Source organism: Pithys albifrons, chromosome Z (genome assembly GCF_047495875.1).
Source record: "Pithys albifrons albifrons isolate INPA30051 chromosome Z, PitAlb_v1, whole genome shotgun sequence".
Classification (NCBI taxonomy): Eukaryota; Metazoa; Chordata; class Aves; order Passeriformes; family Thamnophilidae; genus Pithys; species Pithys albifrons.
Window position 1 is genome coordinate 52,571,941 of NC_092497.1, and position 22,747 is coordinate 52,594,687.

Sequence of the window (22,747 nt, forward strand, 5' to 3'; positions counted from 1 at the left end):
AAAGGTAAAACTGTCTCGTAGGTGAGAAATTTTAGTGATGGCCAAGTTGACTGCATTGATCAGCAAGGAGAGATCCAGGAGCTGGAACTGACACTGATAGAAACAGAGCTGTCCAGGGGGCCAGTAAGTAATTTCTAAGTAAAACTGAAATATTTAAGAGAGAACAAACCTCTGCCTATTGCAATGTTGTAGAGGTTGGTAAGTGTTTAGTAAAGGTAAAGAAAAGCAGTTTCCAGAAAGTGGACATTTGAAGGGGTGTGTTTATAAAAGCAAAGACTTGTCAGTAGAACAATACAATCTATGGAGCACTGCTTGTTCTGGCCAACAAATGCTGAGTTTGAGAGAGATGGCAGGAGTTTTTAACACTAATGCAGGGACAGCAAATTGGGGTACAACTTTTGAAGGAAAATCGTTGAGGAACAGATACAAAACAGTAGAAAGAGGAATAAAATGCTGTAGATACTTACTAAAGGGTGTCAGACTAATTTGATATGAGCCATATAATAAAAATCGATGTGTAAGTCCAGGGTAATGTGACATATAATTGCTTGGAGCTCAGGGAAGTGAGTGACAAGGGAAAATATACAAAAAGGGCCAGTGAACTGTCTCCTGTATAGTTTGTGAGTCTCTAATATTTTCACTAATTTTATCTTATAAAGTAATTTTGACTATTCAATAATAAAATTTTCACATGGCATATTAACCAACACTGAAAGGAGGAGAGTGGGTATTTAGAAAGTCATAAGAAAGAAGGGTGGAAAAAGTATGATAACATTTAATACTGAATGCATAATCTAGACTTGTATGTATGAAAATCTATTGATATAAATCTTGTTAATTGCAAGTGACAAACGAGGGAGACTGACTGTTAAATACTGTCTATCACAACAGATTATTGACCAACACTGCAAAGAATACAAATTTGATCCAAGGTCTGAATAACTAAGCATTGTTATCTTGAAAACAAAAATACTAAGCACATCCTAAGACTTTATCTGGAATAAAATCCTGGCTGGGTGTACTCAAGGAGTATGAATTCAAACAAGAACCACTGTAGAGATGAACTGCTAAAATTATCAGGTTGCAATATCAAATTATAATTGCAATCTGGAGGTTAAACATACAGAGAAGAATTTGGAAAAATATGCTCAAATGATGGCTGTGAGGATATGGTGTCATCTTTTTAACATGTTAAAGTGAACATCAAAGAAGAAAAAAAATATTATTTGAAGCTAAAGAACAACAGTAGGAGAAACACAAGGCCATGCAATAAACATGGAAAATTAGAAGAGTGTTTTTCATACCAGAAAAGCAGGGTGCAGAGCTATTTTGTAGTCAGGAGATCTGAAACCCAGCATTTTTAAAAATTAAAGTAAGCCTACAGGGGATTACTTTCTGTATAAGTAATTAACTGCACAACATTCATCCACACCTTTTGTAATTCCAAGGCATTCCCAGGCATGCAATCCAGGAGGAGATTAGCTACACAACTCTTGGATTGCAGCTGAGGAGAGGGATGCTAGACTCATTAATGTGACAAAAAATACCTTTTGTATGAATCTACATGTTCCACAGTGTTCCCTGATGTCCAGCCCATTTCCAGGTGTAGATCACTGTATGTGTTTATGCAGCATTGAGCAGGGAGGAATCCCAGCAGGATTCCACAATGCTGGGAGGGATGACAATTAAAACTGAAAACACCAAGTTCCAAGCAGTTTTAGTGTCTTTGACTTGTGTATATCAGAGCCTGAACCAGGTGATGGACAGAGCCCATGGCAGAGCACAAATTTAAGCTTTATCCAGCTTTCCTCATAGGAATAAACTCCCATGGTGAGTTTCCATGGGCTGGAGGAAGGGCCACCTTGAAACTTCTGTCAGTTTTTGACCTGTTTGGCCCTTGCACTGTACACATGCAGAAGAGTTACAAATAAATGAAGGTATGCCTTGTGAATTACACTGAGCTGCTGCTCAGACCATCAATTTAACCTTAAAAAAAAAAAGACAAAATTCAGAGACAAGAAGCTGCATTACACAAGGAAAGGCAAAACATATGTTTGTTAGAGATTGATATCTAGCTTGAAATTTGGCCTTGGGGATCAAACGTTCATCATCTCACAACAGTGGTAAGTCTTCATTTTGATCTAACACATTCATTTCACCTTCATCCTGGGAGCTTCCTCAGAGGGAAAGCAGCTCCCTGTTATTCCTTATTTGACCTTGACAATCCAAGTGCCTGTTTTAGTAGGTTCAGGTTACCTTTAACTTATTGACTCTCCTGTGAACTCCTGAATGCTCATCCTTCTCTAGTAACCTGCTCTAACTTGGTAATTCATGTTTACACAAACACTCAAATAGCAAAATGTGTCAGTTGTTGAGAGAAAGAGTCAAACTTTAAAGAGAGAGAGAGGAGGGGGAACAATAATGCTGTTCTTCTTAATATGGCAGAATTAATTTAAGCCAGCCTTGAGGAACACAGGAGCAAGAGTAGGAAAATCCCTCTTTGTTCTGCATGTTTTTACTGTGTAAACTCCCTGTTTTTTCTTATAGAGGATGACCCTGCGACTGGAGCTGGGACTGAAAAAACAGCTGCATTGTGCTGCAGACTCAAATCCTGCCACAGCTATGAGCTCTGGGATTCAAGCATGAACCAAACAGGATAATGCAGGAGCCAGGATAATATTTAGTGTGAATTAAAGGTATGAAGAAAAGCACATTTCTATCTGGGTAAGTTACCTTTTTTTCCCCCCCTGGTTTAAATTGCCCAATTATGATCTCAGATATGCTCAGCTTTTTAATAAATTCCTGTACTGTGAAGAACTATGTATGACAGACCCCTTAAAATAAAATCTTATTCCACAATAAACTGAAGTATTTCAGCCCTCTGCAGTTGCTTTTTACTTTAGGATGCATGCTTTCCCCCTTTGTCTTAAATCATGCTGTACTTTACTCACTGATCTTTGCAAGATTGTGACTAAGTGCTATTGAACAGTGCAAGTTTCATTTTTTACTTTCCTAAGAGTAATAATAATGCAACACAACCAGAAAACAAAAGGTTTAGTCACTAGCAATAAAAGTATTTAAAAGCAAGTGTGGCAGCATTAAAAAAACCCAAACAATCAACAACAAAAAAAGGAACATTAAATACATTATTCTGCTTCCCTCCACAATATGAAGATACTGGTATTTTCCTTACCTTGAATGTGAACAATTCTTTCATGCTCCAGACTGGAGTTGTCCGGGTGAGGTTCAGCCCAGCAGACCGAAATCAGCACCAGAAAAAGTAGACTCTTCATCTTTATAGCCAAAAGAATCTCCTTCACTGTAAGGGTATCACATAAGGAAAGGCTTGTGAATTTTTGGAAACCTTTACAGTGTTGCACTGCACAACTTGTTAGGGCAATGAGCTTGTGAGGGTTTGTAACATATTTAACCTACTCAGCTGAAAAAGTTAGAATATCTGCTAATTTTTTAAGCATGAAGTTTGGAACTTTTTATTGTGGACTTCAATTAAATGAAACTGGCACTCCATATTTAACTCTGCCTGTGTAGAAATACAGAACAATAAAATAAGAGTGCACAGACAAATATTCCTAAACCAAACTCCTTGCAACACCACATGTAAGCAATACCTGTGTTTCAAAAATGGTTCTAGTGCACTTTTGGTTTTCCAAACCTGCTCAAGACCTCATGTGCAAATACAATTAAAACAATCAAAGCTCTATCACTGTATCTATACCCACTGCATGATGCAATCTGCTGGTGACAGATTTTCCAGATTAAAACAACCTTCTTTTGAGATTTGGCATTTCAATGAAGGCTGCAATTTAACTTAGCAATCAGGGTGACAAGTTTGCTTGAGCTAAGTGGTAAAGATGACAAAACATTTATTAGGGTGACTAGAAAGATCCATTTTATTTCAGATCCACTTACCATTTTAAAAGATGCCTAAATTACACAATGAAATGTTTGAAACCAAGCACAAAGTAGGTTAGAGTTGTATATGCTACCACTGCAGTTGCCCTGATTGATTTTTCATTCATTTCTACCTAGAATGCTGACGCACTAACTTAGTGTGCCAGGTAGGGTCTCTGCAGTCAGCAGAGCTCAGCGCTGCAGGGAAAATCTCTGCCAGCCTCTGAGAAGTAATTAGGCAAATGAAGACCTGAAATAGAAAAGGAGGCATAAAATACAAGAGGTTTTATATAGAGGGTTTGTGCAGCTGTGTGCTTTATAGCTATAATTTTTATTATTCTTATTTTTTAAAATAAAAGATAACTATTTCCGAACTTTTCTTTTCAAGAGATTAGGATTTTTCCCCCCAGTCATCAAATAATGGCAGCATTATTAATAAGCATTATTAATATTTTTCTCTAATGCAGAGATATCCCCTCCCCCCCCCCTCCTTTTTCTCTATCAGAGCTAGAAATACATAAAATTTTCAGGGCACTCAGTCAAAACCTGGCTCAAGGTTTGCAAGTGGTCCTTGTCCCCAGACAGCCACAAGCAGTTAATTGTTTCAAGTCTAGATGCAAATACTGTAATCTGAACGAGCCTCTATTACAGGCTTAAATGAAGAAATGCCATTTTTTCCCTATCAGAACATGCATGTTACTTGCCTGCCCTTCCATTTCTTCAAAGCCAGTTTGGGTAGGAGATCAAAGCTAATTCAGCATCCCTTAATCCTTACTGTGGAGTGTCTAGAGGTAGCACCAGTGCTGTCTGCACGCTGTTTTCCAGGTAGTCCTCACTCAGTAACTCAAGCCTCTCCAGCCACTCCCTCTTTCCTGGAAAGCTTGGGAGGCTGGTGACCTCCATTCTGGAGAGCAAGGACAGATGTGGCTCCCTCTAGAGCACATCAGCCCAAGCCTGGGCGCTCTCAAGGGTCGCACAGGGGCAGATGCTGTTCTTTCTGCACTGGGGGACTGCTGGCAGGGCTGCCAGGGAGAGCAGGGCACACTCATGTACAGCCATCCTGCTCTGCCCCTCACAAACCCCACACCAGACACATCAAGTATTTCCTCCAAGAGTGAAAAATTCTTTGGGTCTGGGATCTTTTTTTTTCTGGATGTTGACTACTTTATATCTATGTGGCTTTGCAGACCTGTCCTGGGAGTGCCCTCACTGCTCATTAACACTTTCCCTCTACCTTTTTCACAAACCTACTCTTCCCTGGCACTAGTGAAACAAAACAGCCACATAAAGAGATGGCATGACCTTTCTTGGGGACAGTAACCCCATCTCCACCAAGCTCTGAGTGCACAGGCAGTCAGGCTGTGTTGAGGACCAAGATTTACTTTCTGGTTAGCAGATGGGGAACTCACATTTCTCCTTTCCTTGCCAAAGTCTCCCCAGTGGGGGAAACTCCTCCATGTAGCACCATCAGGTGATTGTCAGAATAAGTAGCTTCAGGATGAGTGGGATGCACTGAGTGGGCAGGATACACTTTCCAGTGATATCACCTGTACCATCAGTTAGTATCCTGTTATTTTACAGAGTTCATGTGATAGCATCACGCAAACAGGATGAGAGGCAAGTCAGTGATGACTTGGAGATCTGCTTTTCCTTCTCCTCAGTATCCTGTATGCAGCTGAACAATTTCATACATCACATGCCACAGACATGGACAGAATCGACCTCACAGTTACAGATCAACACAGTGGATTCTGTGATTATTTTGGAGGGATATACCCAAGATGGTGGTACTTTGTTAATAGGCACAGATTATGCCATGTGCAGCAGCAGCTGAGGAAATGTGTGTATCTGACATGAGGTACAACCTCGTACCACTCTCCTCCTGGGATTCCCCACGATGGGAGCTGAGGCATCGAGCCAGAGACACGTTACCAGGCCAAGAATCTGACCCCTGGTGTTTTGTAGGTTATCCAAAAAGCAATTAGCCAGAGGAATTCACATCCTCAGCTCTAGCCAAAGCAATAGAAGTCAGACTCCATTTCTGCAGCAGTCTGGGAAGACCTCAGGGGAGACATGATAGGTGTGGATGTTTTCATATTAAAATTAATAAAATCTTGGCTGGGAGTGATATTTTTTCAGTAAGAAATGGTAGTGATTAGTCATAACTAAGAAATTCACACTGGTTTCAATTACTGTAGTGTATGAATTTGTTATCTCTCTGGACAGGGACACAAAAAAGCTGGGAAGTGGTTTTCAAAGGGAGATGCCAAGGCTCTTAGAAGTGCTTAAGGTGTCAGTACATTCAGTGTTTAAATTCTCAAGAACTGTCCATTCTTGGATACAGTTTGAAATTCTTAACTACTCTTTTGTCAAACTTACACAGTCACAATTAATCTAGTACTGGCAAATCTGAAAGGTTGTAAACCACCAGTGTTTGTGCTTATGTTAAATATTATTATTAAATATTATTATTAAATATTATTATTAAATATTATTTAACATAATATTCTGAAAACTGACTGAATGCCTTCAGGTAATTCAACATTTTGTTGAAGGGCGGAATACTGAAAAATAGCATTACATACCACTGTCTGTTCTTAATAAAATAACATATTACTTATTTACTTCTGCAATTACTGCATAGCTACAGAACATGAGAGCATTCACTGTGTGAGGACAAGGTCCACCTAGCTCAATATTCTCTCTCTGGCAGTAGTTAAAAGCCTTTGTTGTGAATGTCTTTGTTCATAGGAGTTAATTTTTGTCTTAAATTAATATGTGATTATGTCTTGCATCAAATGCTTGTTTCCCTGAAAGAAAGACCTTTTCAGTTTTCACTACCTGAACTCACAATGGCATAAGAGCATATGGTGGTACAACCATCACCTCCCATATTCCAGCTGCTGACACTGTCACGAAATTGATTTTGTCTGACTCATGCGAAGCAAGTAAAGGCAAGAATTAAAGATATATTAACTAGGCAACAGAATCAATAACATCAGTCTCAAAAATTTGGCATTGAAATAGACCCCATATCTGTGAACTACTCACATCCATGCACAAACCTCTTGCATAATATAAGCCTATACAGGCCCCTCTCTGGGGAGTTCTGATCCACCTGGGAAGTGGTGTTAAGCAGAGAGAAATTAATGAAAAAAAAGGTGCATTTTCAGGGAGATGGTGCCAGCTGCAGTAATGAAGGGTCTCTCACCTTTAGACACTATGGTAGGCAACAGAATAAGAGGAAGGCCAGTCTAGGCAGTACTCACCCTCCTCCTAACACTGGGAAGTTGGAGCAGAATACTTCAATATAGCTGATAAAACAGATTTCTGCTCTATCCCAAGTCTCCTAAAGATACTTTATATATACGTGTAAACACCAGGGGTTTGAGGCAGCTGAGTCAAGACATAAGAATGGAATTTGGCTGCAGATTGTGGATATCTAAGTTATTAATGTTTACATTTCATTCAGCAGTCCAAACTATTGTTACAGTCAGTTTACATCCAACCAGTGAGGTCAGTGGAAGGTAGGTGTGTGTTTAACTGACCTAGGATGCCTTTTCTTTCTCAATTTTTGTCTTTGAATAACTTCTCCTGTCTCCTTCAAAGACTTTTCATTCTTCAAAGGCAAAAGTAAAATACTCAGTTCCAGCTACAAATTTGAGACCTCAGTTCACAAAATCAAAAGGATATCCAATTCTTGCCATGATTGTTTTCACATCATCTACTCTGGATTCTGTTTTTCACTCATTTTGCTAAAAAGATAAGTTTTTCTTGGTGAAAAATTCTCCTAGGCTGATGGAATTAAAGCAAGACAGACCCAGCAGGATGGTCCTCAAGCTAAAATGTTCCCCCAAAGGAAATTTTCCTGATGCCATAGTAAGGAGTAAGAACAATAGGTGGCATATGCATGATAGTGTTTATATTTTCTGTTAGAATGACTCAGAGCTAGCTTTCCAAAGCCTCCTCCCATGACACTTCATTAGTTAAGGCAATTTGGAAATTTGTGAAGCTATGTGAGGCTTGGGGCTGTCCAAAGTGCCAGATGGTGGATGTCTGGGGAACAGGTTGCAATAGTAGTTCTCTAACCAAGGGCAGAACAGCTCAGTGCAAAAGCAGCAGGACCATTCAAAGGCATCTGGAACACCCTGCTGCCCTATAATTCCCTGGGAGGAAGGATGATAAATTGCTTGCAGAGAGAAAGAAAACATCTTTATGGTCTTTGAAGTATCTGCCTTGTGTCAAATATGAAATTTATTCTAGATACACATGGTAACAGTGCTTCTGACTTTATTGACAGGGGATAGCCAAGGTAAGGTCACGTGGTCTGGCTTTAGGAGTAGAGGTTAGCAAATGGGGTACTCTAGGTGGGATGCAAACAGAAATATAGAAAATGTGATTTAAGATTTATCCTTGAAGATTACTGATTACTAAGTGCTTGGAGTAGTTTTCTTTCTTAGTGTTGTTGTGTTTTTGTTTGTTTCCCTGTTTATTTTTTTAAATAATGAACTATATAAATATGCATTTACTTCAGGATTCTGGATGTTTTCGCTTGAAGTATGGCAATGGGATGTTGTTTGATAACACATAGCCTGATGCCACAGAAAGGTAATTTTCTTATTTGCTTTCTAGTCAACACAGTTGTTTTGCAGTCCCTTCCTTTAATAGAGGTATTTACAGCAATCTCCACATATCAGTGGTCTTCAAAGAATTCCTACAGCCCAGGTTGAGACCTCTCTCTCCAGCCAAACTGTGTATTCTGACATCTTCTTCTTGAAAAAGCTCTTTGAGCCTTGAGCATGCAAAGCCTGGAGGTCACTGGAAATCAGTAGGAAAACTTGATCTCTCACCTTCATTTTTCTTGCCTTTTGGTCTTATTTATGAAACTGGCTTTTCCTCAGGCCCTTGTTGCTTTCTGAGTTCATTACTATTACCTAAAACCCTTCTTTGAGGTACTTTCTTGGTGGAAGATGCATTTTCAAATGCCCTGCATAACTTCTGCAAAGCCACTCCGTTTGGGAAGTTCTGCCAGGACTTTTTTCATCTAACCTTCATCGCTGTTGATGCTTTTTTGCATGCTTGGATTTCTATAGGGATATAAACATCTTAAATTTCTAGTATTCTATTACCCCACTAAAGGTGAATGAAAGCCTGTCTTCTTTAGATAACTAAAAAAAGGAAATCTCATATATTTTATATAATTAGGCAGGTTCTTGCAGTCTGTTCTCCTAAATTGTATATTATTATTATCATTATTACTATCAATATTATTAGTATTTTGTTATTGTTATTATTACTAATACTACTGGAGGAATTATTTCTGATTTTAACTGCCCTTGTATATCTAAGTTTTTACTTCTAGATTTCATACTTTTAACTGAATGTTTAATCCAAGCTATAGCACCACTTCTAATCACTCAGACAAAATTTTTGAGGGTTTTGTGTACTGAGAAAAGGCAAAGAATTAATCCAAAGGCCACTCAGGCAAGTGGATATTTTGACATTTAATTAATTAGGATCAGGTGTGGACATTTGAGCAGGAAGGCTCTAGGACTGTTAGTTCCCACTGCTGACATTCAGGTTACTGCACATCAAAGCAGCACTAATATCTGTTGCCTCTCAACTCTATCAGGTGCAGGGTCAGAAGGGCGAGAAACAGGGTTTGTAACCAGTTTCATTTCATGGTTCTCTGTACGGAATGGCTGCTCATCCCTCCTACAACCCAAGCTCTCTCTCTCTCCCAAGACACCTCCATGCTCTCAGCCACTTAAAGCATGATGATGTTTTGAAGCAGACCTAGAAGATGTATTTACACTATCTAAGTCTTCCCCATTTTCCATCAAGTACACACATAAATTTGGTGGAAAAACTGTTATTACACATGAAAACAAGATGGGCCTCAAGCAGAACCTTTCCTCATAAGGATAAAAAAAAGTTTCTTTTCAGCAAATATGGCAAAAAAGAATTCAAGAGAAGCCAGAAATCTCCTACTGATACACTGTGTAGAAATTCCACGTCACTGCAAGGCACATGGTTTCTAAAGTACTCAAACTTTTTGATGTCACTCAAACCAAATGATCTTATCACCACTTAAAATTTAGTCTTTAGACTTTTTGCTTAGGAAATATTGTTAAGGTGACAGAAGTGGTAATGCTATGAAACAGTCCATGAAATTATAACAATATGGGATATGCAAATGGACCAGATGATTTCTGTTTTATCTGGGGGATGTGCAACATCTCTGTTCTGACTGACCCTCGTTGAACTTGATGGAGTTCTCGTTCCTTTTCCCCAGGCAAGCTGAAGGTACCAGCAATATAAAAAACAAAATTAAAAACATTAACAGTGCTTGCACATCCTTCAAGGATGCCACTCTGTGAGAGAACAGATGCACTGCCAGACTTGCTGAGCAGGAGCTGGTGCCAGCCTGCTGTAAGGAATTACTGACAGTATAACAATTTTGTCATGGATCCTGGTGCAAAGCATAAAACAGGACTCCTTGCCTAGCCAGCCATGAGAACTTAGACCTGTTCTGCCTCTTTCGTTGTGGTCTGAGAATTGCACTGTCTGCACTCTCAATGTCATTGAGAATGACTTTTAACAAGCCACTCAGTTTTCTAAAGAAATAATAACACTGATATAATGCTCTGCATATTTTTAAATTGCTGTTCCACATTGCCAGTGCAAGTCCCTGCTGAATCACTGCCTCTAAGAAGGTAAACATTTTAATTTTACAACAGCACTGTTTTCATCAAACATTTGCTTCTCACTGCAGTGATACATAAGTTTTCTTTGGATATTTGGTCATGAAGAATCTGTAGCCAGATCAAAGCCATATGGGGATCACTTGTAAAAGCACAGTCTTTCAGCATTTTTTAAATTGAATTAATCTACAATCAATGGCAAAACCTACTTTCTACTGAGATCAGTTATTCTAAAGAGAGGGAAGGTCTAGAGGTCAGGCCATGAGTTCAGGCTTTGTAGGGCATGGGTTCAACTTTGCCCCCTCCACCCTTCGACCTTGGAGGGAATGTGGAAGTGGTGGAGAGGGTTGGTTTTCTCTTTCTAAGCTCCCTATTGGTGACACCATGACTGTATCTTCTGTTGCTCAAAGGGCATTGTGGAAGTGTAAATATATTTATTTATAGCCAAAAAGAGCTGCCATGTTGCTGTTGTGAGGTATGACAGTGTCTGGAACAGAATGGGGCTTCCTCATAAAGCCACCACTAAAAAACACCACGTATTTTCACATGCTAAAGTGCCCTGTGATAGCTGATCATACCTACACACACAGAAAAACATGCAGATGTCTACTTGCTTAAAAATCTTTTCTTAAATATCTTTTCATTGCAGTATCTTAAGCCTGAGAATATTGGAAAAACAGATGAGTCATCTGATTGTTTAGTTAACGTCTTGTTAATTAAATTCTACTGAGAACAAATAAACTTTTTAAAGATTTTCAGGTTTGTAAAAAAAAAATCTATCTAAATAAAGGTAACCCTTTCAAACTTTAATGAAACTAAACAGTATCACCTCAGTATTAAACATACAGTTTTTGTTTACTTGTGTTTGGGGTTTTGTTTACAACATAAAGAACAATAGTGAGAATACAACAAATTTAAGCTATGGTCTGAAAACCACTTTTTATTTTGAGCCCAGAAATGCATGACTCAATTATTTATTAAAAAAAAAAATGTTTTCTGGTTTACAGCAATGATAACAGAGACTTGCACAGACATCCTTTCTCTGTAAGATGTGAGAAAGATGCCAAAAATCAGTCTTCATTCTAAGGTCCAGACTCTGGACAACCAGTTGCAGATATTGACATAAAGTGATTGCAGTGCTGCACTTTGAACTAGGAAGTTAACAGGCAACAGAAACAGGGAAAATAATTTATTGGATTCAAGAGGAAGAGACAATAATTTGAAAATTGGAGTTTCAAACTGACAGTCCTGAAGGAATTCCTCTGGGAAAGGATCCTGGAGAAAACCTTTACCACAGGCAGATCAGCTAGACTAGTTCTGTGTGTAGATAAGGATTTGATCTCATCACCTACTTACAGGAAAGCATTAGAACATTGGTGGTGACTTGGCATTGGAAATTATTACATAGGATAGAGAAGGAAGAGTCTCTAAGGAGGCAAAGATTTTTTAAAAATGTGGAGGGAACAGTTGTTGGCTAAACCTCAAAATTTTGCCTGAGAGCATCACCAGACGAGTTCAAGGAGGGGAATCATGGAACAAGTAGATGGTTTGGTGAAGTGCTGCAACAGAAAAGGAAGTTTTGGCAACAGGGCTGCCAGGGAGGGTTGAAGAGCTGGACTGACCACTGTGCATCTCCATCCCCTTGGCAATCTCTTTTTCTACTCCATGCCACTGGCAACATCTTCAGGCATTCTGCCCACATCCCTGCTCCCTGGGATTATGAGGGAGTAGCTTAGAAAAGGACATGTCCAGGCAAGGGTTTGTTGGGGCAACCAGAGGAAAGGAAAACCCATTTTATAAAAAGACACCAAAAGAGCTTGTCTTGGTTAGTCTGGCAAAACACAGCTGAGCAGGGACATAATTGCTCTCTATAAATATATCATCCGAGAGTAAATGCCAGAGAAGGAAAAGAACATTTCAGCTAAGATTTGGGAAGAGAATTATTGGGGCCATAAATAAGTTTTAGACTGGAAATTACATGATTTTAAGTTGTAGAAAAACATCACAGCCTCCATAAAGACATTTTAGTACAGAGGAAAGAAACACAGCTAGTTTTAAATCAGAACTTGTTTTCTCTCTGAAAAACTGACTGAGATGAAAGGAAATGTGGATAGGAGAGGACTAGATTATGACACAGTGAACCGTTTTAGTTTGTTCTTGGATACCTAACTTTGGCAAAAGTCAAGGTAAGTTAATTGATTCTTATTGCAAGCATAATTTTTTCCTTCCTTTTCATGGCAGACTCTCCTGGTTCCTGCTATTAATGATATGCTCCAGAACATTCAGATGGGACTTCCTATTGATCCATGTACAGCTACAAATGTGCTCCCAGTAACACTCAGAACTGCCAGCAAAGCACCTTTGCCATCACTGGGACTTCTTACCAGAGATACCTCAGAGCTGCTTTTAATCTTCTGATGCTATCTGACTCTAGTAATTTCCTAAATGAACTCCATGCTTTAATAGCAATGCTGTTCTCCCTGATACAGATCATTAGATATCTGCAAATGAAATGGAGACACATGTGGCTGACTTAATGCCTTGACTCTTGAAATGCTTAGTCACATGAAAGGTTTATCTGTCTGCTGCAGTGGTTGTGTGCAAAATGTGAAGGAGTCAGCCCTCACATTCCAGAGGTGTGTTAGAAGGAAAGGAAAATGGCAGTTCCATTCACACTCTGGAGCACTAAGAGTGACTCGGGATATTAAGTTGTGAAAATAATTTCAACACATAATTGTAAATCAAAGATACACTGGAAAAGAGTGCAGGAACTCCTCCCAACACACTGGTCTAGTTTAACACCCTTAATGAAAAAGCACAATGGTCTGAGGAAACTTCGGAAAATGCAAACCAGAGAATTAAGATCAACTGAATAATTTGCAACTGCTTGATAAAACCATGATGCAGCATATCATGGTAAATAAAACTCCGTTAGGCTGTGTAAGCAGAGCAGCTTGCAGAGTGTGCAGTTTAGTTATGCAGTGCACCTACTGCAATAACAAAAGTGCATCTTATTTCAGGTTCAGGAATATTCAGGTATAGGAAGATGTGAATAAAGTATCTATATCTAGGAAATACTTACATTCTGCATTAGAAAAATAACACATAACCATATATTAAGAAAAAGAATGTGTGAAAAGCCACAGACAGGAGAGAGTTGAATTTAGTACACACTAATTTTGGAATTGAGAAAACCAAAGTCTAAGGACAGGTTTTAATTTGTAGATATATGGCATGAAACACAAAGAAAATTAAGAAAAGTAAATCAATGTATTCATTAATTGAACTATTCTAAGACTTATTTTTGGCTACCAGCAATGTCTGCTGGCTTATGGTCTGTCCTTCAGGTAAAGTAAACCTGTGCAGATCTCAGAAAAAAAAAACCCCAGGCAAACTGAAACAAAACATAAACCCAACAACAAATTTTCTTGGCAATCTCTGCATTGGAAAACTCACTTAAGAAGTAAATGGTATTGATTTGGCTTAAGCCACACAAGGCCACATCCTTGCTTAGTCAACAACAAGAATACCCATAACACTGGTAGGCTGAAAATGAATGGGGCTTCAGAGATGTTCATTTAAATAAATAGGATTCACTTTTTGCAAGTTCCACTCAACCAGGTTAATTAGCAGCAATTATACAGTCATCCAAAATAAATTCAGGCTTTTGTTTGTGCCTTCACATCCTCAGGATTATGCAGGGTATTTCAACCTCACAGTCATTATTCCTGTAACACCTGTCAGGGCTTTGAAAACCCTTCAGACTGAGTTACCCATCCCACACCCTCAGCCCTGAGGTGAAGATGTGCTGCTGAGGCAGGGATTGCCAAGCTATGGAGGGTGGTGGAAGTCCTGGGAGCAGTCATATACACACATATACAATCTCTTACAGAGATCCTGGAAACACAGAATAGATCTGCATTCTTTCTGCCTTTAAAAAAAAAAAAAAAAAAATATATATATATATATATATATATATATATATATATATATATATATATATATTCCTTCTCTAAGCAGTTAGAACAGGTGATCATGGGACACAGGGCAAGGCTAACTTTTGCCTTGACACAGCACAGCCCTTCACAAGCTCTTCTTTTTGGTTACCAAAGCCACACAGATGCTTTCAGGCCAAGTACCTGACCCAGAGGCAACTGGAAAGTTCCCATAATATGCTCTACTCACCACAAATGGGGATGCTAAAACTGTGGCCTGGGTGAAGGACTAAAAAGTGGAAACAAGGCATCTCCAAAATTGAGTAGAGACACCCTGCCTGAAGTGTTGTTAGTGGGAAAAGGATTGATTTTCCCTTTGGTGAGCTAATGGCAGGGGTTGTTACTGATAACCTCCACTGTCCCACAGGAAAGAGGAGAGAACAGGAGGATCTACTAAGGATTGCCCTGGAAAGTTGATATTTCTGCTCATTTCTTCTCAGATGCTCCGCAGTATTTCCTATGGAATAGTTGTAAATTTTTCTCCACCATATGTGGCATCACATACCCTAAGTATTTGTCAGACCATGAGAGGTCTGTGCATCAGCAAGGCTTAACATTTCCTAATTGCTTTCAGAAGTTAGGATTGTGATTTTTCAACTAATACCATAAATTATCAAATAAACTAACTGAGTTACTGGCTTCTACTTAAGCCAGCTTTCATCTTGGTGACATGTAGAAATTTCCTGAGCTACATAAACTGCAGAGCACACAGGGTATGGGACAGTGCTCTTGGATCTCTCACTTACCAGGAGTTTAAATCTTGTGGGGTCAGCTCAGTTTCATTTCTTTCTCAGAGGCCAAATGCACAGATCCCCTTACACCCAAATGTCAGGGTTCACAGTATAAATGCTGTTCTCCAGGCTGTTTTGCCAGGCCACACTTTTTAAAGTTAAATAGCAGGAGTTAAAAGATAAAGACCCCCAAGTACCCAAACCTATCCCTGTGGAGGCCTCCATAAACCAACACTAGCAAAGCTCCACCTTTCAGCCTGAGGGCTGCCGAACAAGAGGCTGGGAACTGTGCTAATCCCTAATTAAGTTTAATCTACACTAGAGAAGGTTTGTTGATTTAGCTAGATAGGTAGAGACACACTGACAGGTCAGTCCTAAAGTAGGCATAACTGTAAGAGGGGGGAAAAAAAGCCTCCAAGATCATAATTAATAACAGTTTGTTAGCAAAGTGAGCTCTTGTTATAGAAGGCACAGGTTTTTTGCACTTGTGCAATGGCACCAATGACCTCTGGTGAAATAAAGACCCCAGGACCTGCTCTCCTGCACCCTTGGCTGCCTTTGAGAAGAACATAACAGGCTGCTTTGCTTGAACCAGCCCAGCAATTCACCCTTATTTTTGCCATGATGGGAACCTGCTGCTGCAGTGGGTGCTACTGCTGTGAATGGGAGAGCAGATGCTCTGCCTGAGCCACAGCAGGAAAAAAGCTGAAACTCTCCTTAAGTGCTCCATTGCACAGATGCATTGCTGTTTAAGTATACATACACAGGTATTTGTATAAGTGTACATACGTATATGCACATATGTGTGCATGGCCATTCAAACATTGGCTGCTGAACTCTGGCAAAGCCAGAAGTGTGTTTGGCTGACATGACTTGACCACTAGAAGTTGGTAAGATTAACCAGCATGCAGGAATTTTGTCATCCTCTTCCTAGAGATGTCTGCTTGAGACAAGAAGAGAAATTACCGAACATGAAACCTGCAATAAAACAATTTGCCTCTTTTTTCCACTCTTGGATCCTCAACACACATTATTAATCTGCTCTGAAAAAAAAAAGTCAACTTGCACAGTTGCTGTGCATTCCAGGGAAAGTGAATACTTATTCACAAGCTATTAACTTTCTGTTCTCTGGGACTGGAATCTCACAAGGATGGGCTTGAGCAGGTCCCAGATGCAACTGCCAGGTCCACCCCTCCTTCATGATTGTGTGGTGGTTAATCTGATTCTAAAATGGGTTATTCATGTAGAACAGCTATTTTAACATTCTCACAGGAACCACACATCCAAGGAGAGAAGTTTCTCATTTTAGAGGCCATAGCTGCTACTACAGTAAAAGTAGTAAAGAAAATGTCACTGACATTAGCAGATTAAAAAATATGCTTTTGTTGGCTGATGCATGATAACAATCTTAGAAAATGCCCCTTTTCCTTTGGTCATTTTTAAGAAATGGATACTACTTAAAAAGTAGTTTCATGAGCATCAAAATGAAATAGTATAAGAAGCATAAATATAATAGATGAGCTTTTTAATAATCTAATCTCACTGGAAAGGCTGTATGTAGATGGTAGAAATCAGTTCATTGCTCTAATTAAATCTGACACAGGCATAAAAGTATGCATATAAACCCTGCATTTAATGAAGATAAATTTTGCACCTCCAACATGCCACTAAAAGATTACACTACATAGAACTAATGCCTTTGAACCCTGTTGTTTTCATCTGAAATTTACACTTCACATCTTCTGAGGTGTAGTCATGCATCTGTTTTATATAAATGTAGAGTGAGGACCATTTTCCTTGCACTTCTAGACTAACTTGAGGCATTTAGCTTTGATCTTCGTTGGTGTCAAGAGGGAACAACTCCTGCCGTTGGATACCAGAGGCATTTTAGTCTCAGGGAGTCACAGTGTCTCAGATGTACTGCAGGGAAAATCAATTAAAGGAATGTGATACCGTCTCTTCCATGGGAAGGCAAAAGCAATTGCAGCAAAAAAACAAGGTGGTTTTTTTTCTCTCCAAGAATATGGGCAAGGAGCTGGGTTGGGGGAGGACGATTTTTGGCTGAGCATCTGTCTGAGACTTCACTTCTAGATATGGTCTAAATGGTTCAACAGGTCACATCTTTTGAGAGCAGGGTGAGAGTAAAAGAAGAAGACCAAAAGCAGAGAAGGGGCTGAGAGTGTGCAGTTGCTGTGAGTTTTTCCTCACAGGTATTGTGTGAGTTAGTGGCTGATCTCTACCTTGCAACTGGGACATCAAAGGCTCTGAAGTCAGATGCTATTTAAAAGCCAAGAAATCCCCTTCATTATTTCTATAAAAGGACTGGCACACACATTTTCTGATAGATTTCAAATTGATCACAAGAAAAGTAGAAAAAAAAAGCCTTCAGGACTAGTCTTCTACTCCAAACACCTCTGTTTAAATGTCTCAAATTAGATTTTGCTGGGAAAAGTGGTACTGGCACACTCTTAACCCAACATACTTTCCATTATAAACTCATTTCCAGTGTAAACTCTGAATGTATAAGCTATAAATAGCACCTTGACTACCACACAGTCTTTCCTTGTGTTCTCTGAATTCAGAAGCAATATTTGGACTTCAGCTGATTTCTTTCTTTACAATTCTTCATGAATTCTAATAAATGTATTTACTATTAATTTACCTCTTGATAAAATTTTGCAAGAAACTATTTTCTGTCTGGTTATTTGAACTGAGGATGAAAGATGTGTTTGCAGTGAAAGGCCTCACAGTTGTTCCTCAGCTGTGCCATGGCACAGCAGGAAGGAAATCCCAGGAAGAAAGAACACCCAGGACTATGGACCAGTATCCAACCTCCCTGTGCTCACTTCAAACTTTTAGATACCTACACTTTCTCAGTCAATTGTGGTTTTATCCAAAGTGATATATTTTTAGCCTTTCCTCCGGAGCTTTCATTCCCTTCATGAAAAGTTTTAAACCTTTTCCACTGCCCTTCCAGTTGTGTGTTCCCCTCCAGATTTAAAATTCTCCTTTCTTGGGTTTGTGTGGCAAGAATATAAGAGGACAAAATCTAACTACTTAGGGTTCTTTAAGACATCTAGAAATAAATTCTTTAAATGTTCTAAAGCATCCAGGACAGTGCTACTACCTGAAAAAATAACCCTCCAAAACTTATGAAAACAAATTAACAAAAACAAACTACTTCTCCTCAAAAAAAAAAAATCCCCCTGAAACTCAATAAATAAAAAATGACCTCAAAAAATCCCCAAACACAAAAAATTCTCCTCCCCTCAAAAAAACAAAACCAAACCAAAACCCACAAAACAAAAGAAAATTTGAAAAAACCTTCACAAACAAACAAAAAGCAAATAGAGAAAAAAACCACAAAACCCAACAAAACTAAGGCAAACCTTTCTGGAGCATATGAAAGTATTTGAGAACTCTGGTGTTCAGTCTTTTATAAGGACAAAGAACAAGGTAACAGTAACTGTGCAGGCACAGTCTTCCTTCTGCTGGCCATCAGAAAAAAAAGGAAAAGTTGCCTAATCTTCTGGCATTGCCAAAACAGAGTAGTGGGCACTGTCAAAGGTTTGGGTTTTTTAGCAGGCAAGAGGAGTGGTTAAACAATGCCATCTATACTTGTTGGTCACTGAAGCAAAGTTATTAATTTCACAAGACACATCCACAACTTACTGCAGTGATATGTCATAAATTCAGGAAACATTTTCAGTAGTGCAGGGTAGCTGAGGCTATACCCTGACCTCAGAATGTTTTCTCCCAAGTGTTCTTGCTGGCCTGTTCCCTGAGTCTCAGAGTGGCTGTGCAATACCACTGAGCAAGGCACAGGACACACTCACTGCACAGACACTGCACAGAGTCTGTCTCCATCTGTACACATTGGCACAGTCAGGATTCTCCACACAGTGGGTGTGTACAAGGAAAAGCCATGAGATTTATCCTCACTTTGAAACTGCTAAACATGTTCTAGAATGTAAGTTTTTATTAAAAAAATAATTTTAACATGACATCCACTTATATCAAATGGCTCCATGCCAGTTGCCATCTCCGTAATGCTGCTTAAGACAAAGAGATGAAAGAAGAGGTTTGCAAGAATGACAAATTATCTTCAGGGTTCAGAAGAAAACCTGCTGCATATGAGTTTGTGGAAAGAAGCTCTGTGGTCCCTGGAGAAACCTGCAGTGTTCTGCTCCTATTTATTTCAAAAAAGTAAAATTAAAATTTCAGAAGTGCAGGAATTGCTGTTTAAATATGACACAATTAATGCTTTCATTGTTATAGCTTTGGCAGAAACATTCAGTTGGTTGCCGTAAGTCAACTAATGTGGGCTCTGAGAGTATCTTTTTCTGCTGTATGTCCAAGTTCATGTTGGCTCTGCTGAAACTCCGAGGGCAGAAATGCCCTCTGCTGCATTCTAAAATCCTGAAATCCCTAAATTTTCTAAAATCCCTGATATATTCTTTTATGCAATAGATACCTTAAAATGTGAGCATGGTGTACAAATAGCAAAGTAACTTGGGAGTGCAACTGATGGTGTGAAAAGTGGTGCCCTGGCTCAACGCTCCCTATGAAATAAATATGAGACATGCTGCACTGACTGGGCTGAATAAGAGGGAAATAAAGGAAGTTTTGACAAAGATAATGTGAGATATATTTCTGATGCAGTGGCTTCTCAGGTGTTTCTCTGGAATTCTTTATCTCTTTTCCTTGAATTAACCACTTTCCAATGCCTTGGTGCAGAGGAGATCATGTTCTCTGGCAACTGGACCCTTCCCTCAGCACAGAGAGGAATCATACCTGTAAAATCAGTAGCAATCCATCCAATCCTAGGAGAGAGGATGTACTACAAGACATTGACAGGGTAGATGGTGTTGTTGGCCAGCATATGAAATAATTTTACCTGCTCTGAAAGGAAGTACCTAAAAGCATTCTCATTATGTCTATGAATTTATAATTTCAGAAGCTGCACATGCTTTAAAAGGAAAATGAAGTCAGAAAATCAAAGGGAATGTTACTGGCCTCTGAGTCCATGAGTCAGAAGACATCACCATATACAACTTTCACTTTAATTATTTAATATTTTTCAAGATGCTGTATTTACCTTCCAAAAAGTAACTAATGGAAAGTTGCATGATTATTTTCAATAAAGCATGAAAATAACTGCCTTTTTTGTTGTCTCAAAGCATTTTGACCAGATTTTTATTTGCCTTCTACTTGTGTAGGTATTTATATCTTTGTAAAGTAGATGCGTGGCATTCACATACAATATATCCTAAACAAGGTGAATAATGGGGGTTCCACTGCATTGAAAAAAGATGCATAAATGTCCATACATAATTCTTATTACTACATGTATTTTTTTCAGTTTTAACTTTGTGAAATTTATAAGTAACAAGCTGCATGAAATTTTGGCAGGTTTTGTTGTGGTTTCTACATAAAGTTTGCTGCATTTTTTTCCTAGAAGTGAGTTGGAAGTTTCTGGGCCAGTTGAGTACCTTTTCATTTTCAAACCTTTACAATTCCCAGTACTCTCAGGTAGCCTAAATTCTTTTCTTTTAATCACATTTACATCCTTGTAGCCTTTAACATACAGACCTCTCTACTGTATTTGGAATAACCACTATTTGAAGTACTGTAGACAATGGCAGCCCCAAATCAGTATGAGTGGTGAGAACTATTCCAGCATCTAGTGGAATTGTTGCTTTGGGCTCAGTGACTGGCTTGGTGTGATTCAGTGTTTCATCAAAGCTAATAATAATCCCTGATGGAACCACAAGTTTGCTTAAAAACAGTGATATGGTATCAACTGAGCAATGATTGGTGATAGAGATGGACTCTCCATGCAGTTCCTCTGGACTTCCTTCATCATAATCCCTCCCAGAGCCACTGGAGATGGGCAGGATCAGACTGGCTTGCACGAAGGCAGAAACAGACTTTCTGGGATGGTGTCATGAGGAGAAATAAATCTGACACTGAGCTGAAAGCAGTAGCAGGCTTTGCTTGACTGAACTGGCCACATTTTATGAGTGACTCTTCACCACTAGCAGACAAACTGCTGAGGCTGCCCACATGAATATCTTGTATGTTCACACCATCCCTGTGAAGAGAGAGAGTTTTATCATCCCATTTTGGTAAATAGGGGGATGAAAGACTAAGACCCTCTGACTTATTCAAAGTCACTCAGGGATTTAAGTCTGAGCAAGGGACTGAAACAAAGCCTCACAATCCAGGGTGAAATACCTTTACACTAAAGTATTCCAGTTGTTCTGCAGTACTTTCTTCCCTATTGCAAGTAGTACATAATTAAAGCATAACAATTAATATTCATTTTCAGATGCCTGAATCTCAAATTAATATTGTGCTGTATTCTCTGCTAATACAGCAAACACAGTTCTCTCCTTGAAACAGAAAAGGGGCTAAGATGGCAATAATGATTCTCTGGAAATCCTCTGTGGGCACTCCATTATGCACTGAGAAGTTATCAGTCTGAGTGGTAGGGAGATATAAGCAGTAAGGTGCTGGTCCTCAGCTTTTCAATAAAGTTGCCTGACTTGTAATCACACCAGAATTCCTGCAGCAATGAAGTGATAAACTGTATTATAAGGATACAGCAAGCACTAAGTTATTCATAATGGTCTGTTTTGTGCCTGTGGACCTTTGACTATGCTCTACTCTGACTTTATTTCAGAAGGAGGAAAGCAAAGGTCAGCATCATAGGCAAATCTGTTGGCTCATTCCTCACTGTCCAATCAATGCACTATATGGAATATATTTGAGGTCATTTTGGGATGAAAGATAGCACTTCAAAAGACACTTCTAGCACTGAATCAACCATGAAGCAGCCACAGCTTCCTCAGTCAATCTAGAGACGCTGATCAGTTTAGTGCTGGAGAATTGCATTAAAGGTCAAAGCTAAGAGAAATTAAGGGCTACATGATAGGAAATTGAAGACTCAATTGGGAAACAGTGTAAATGAGTCTCATGTTTTCTGTGTGCTGTCTGCCTTTGCTTCCTTCTCTAGTTCCAGCTAAAGACAGTCCTAGGAGGACTGTTCAACATATTACAGCTGCAGTTACTTTGCACAGAAAGCTGAGATTCCTCCTCACATCTCTCTGTTCTTGTCTGAGGAAAAACAACAGTGCAATTTAGTTTTACTTCACACTTTCTTTCCTACTATTTTTGCCCTTCTTCCTTTTTCCTCAAAAGGCAACAGAAAATGATGCTAGACTGGAGGTTTGGCATAATTTTGTCATATCTTCATTTTTACTCTTTTTTCTCTTTAATTTACTCCTCTCCTGCAGTTCACATATTCAAGCTTTCCATTGTAAGCACAAAGGCCAAAAGACTTTTCTTACTGGGAGTCAAGACTCTTATCTAATATTATGACTTCAAACTGATGACCTAATAA

General features: G+C 39.1%; 1 protein-coding gene across 1 annotated transcript in view; it reads right to left on the reverse strand.

The window, feature by feature from the left end:
- The window catches only part of HAPLN1 (hyaluronan and proteoglycan link protein 1), a 57,460-nt gene that overhangs the window by 25,929 nt on the left and 8,784 nt on the right, over nucleotides 1-22,747 (reverse strand). The window contains 1 exon segment of the mRNA XM_071580778.1: nucleotides 3,194-3,319. Within this exon segment, the coding sequence (XP_071436879.1) occupies nucleotides 3,194-3,293 (100 nt within the window). The 5' untranslated portion in view covers nucleotides 3,294-3,319.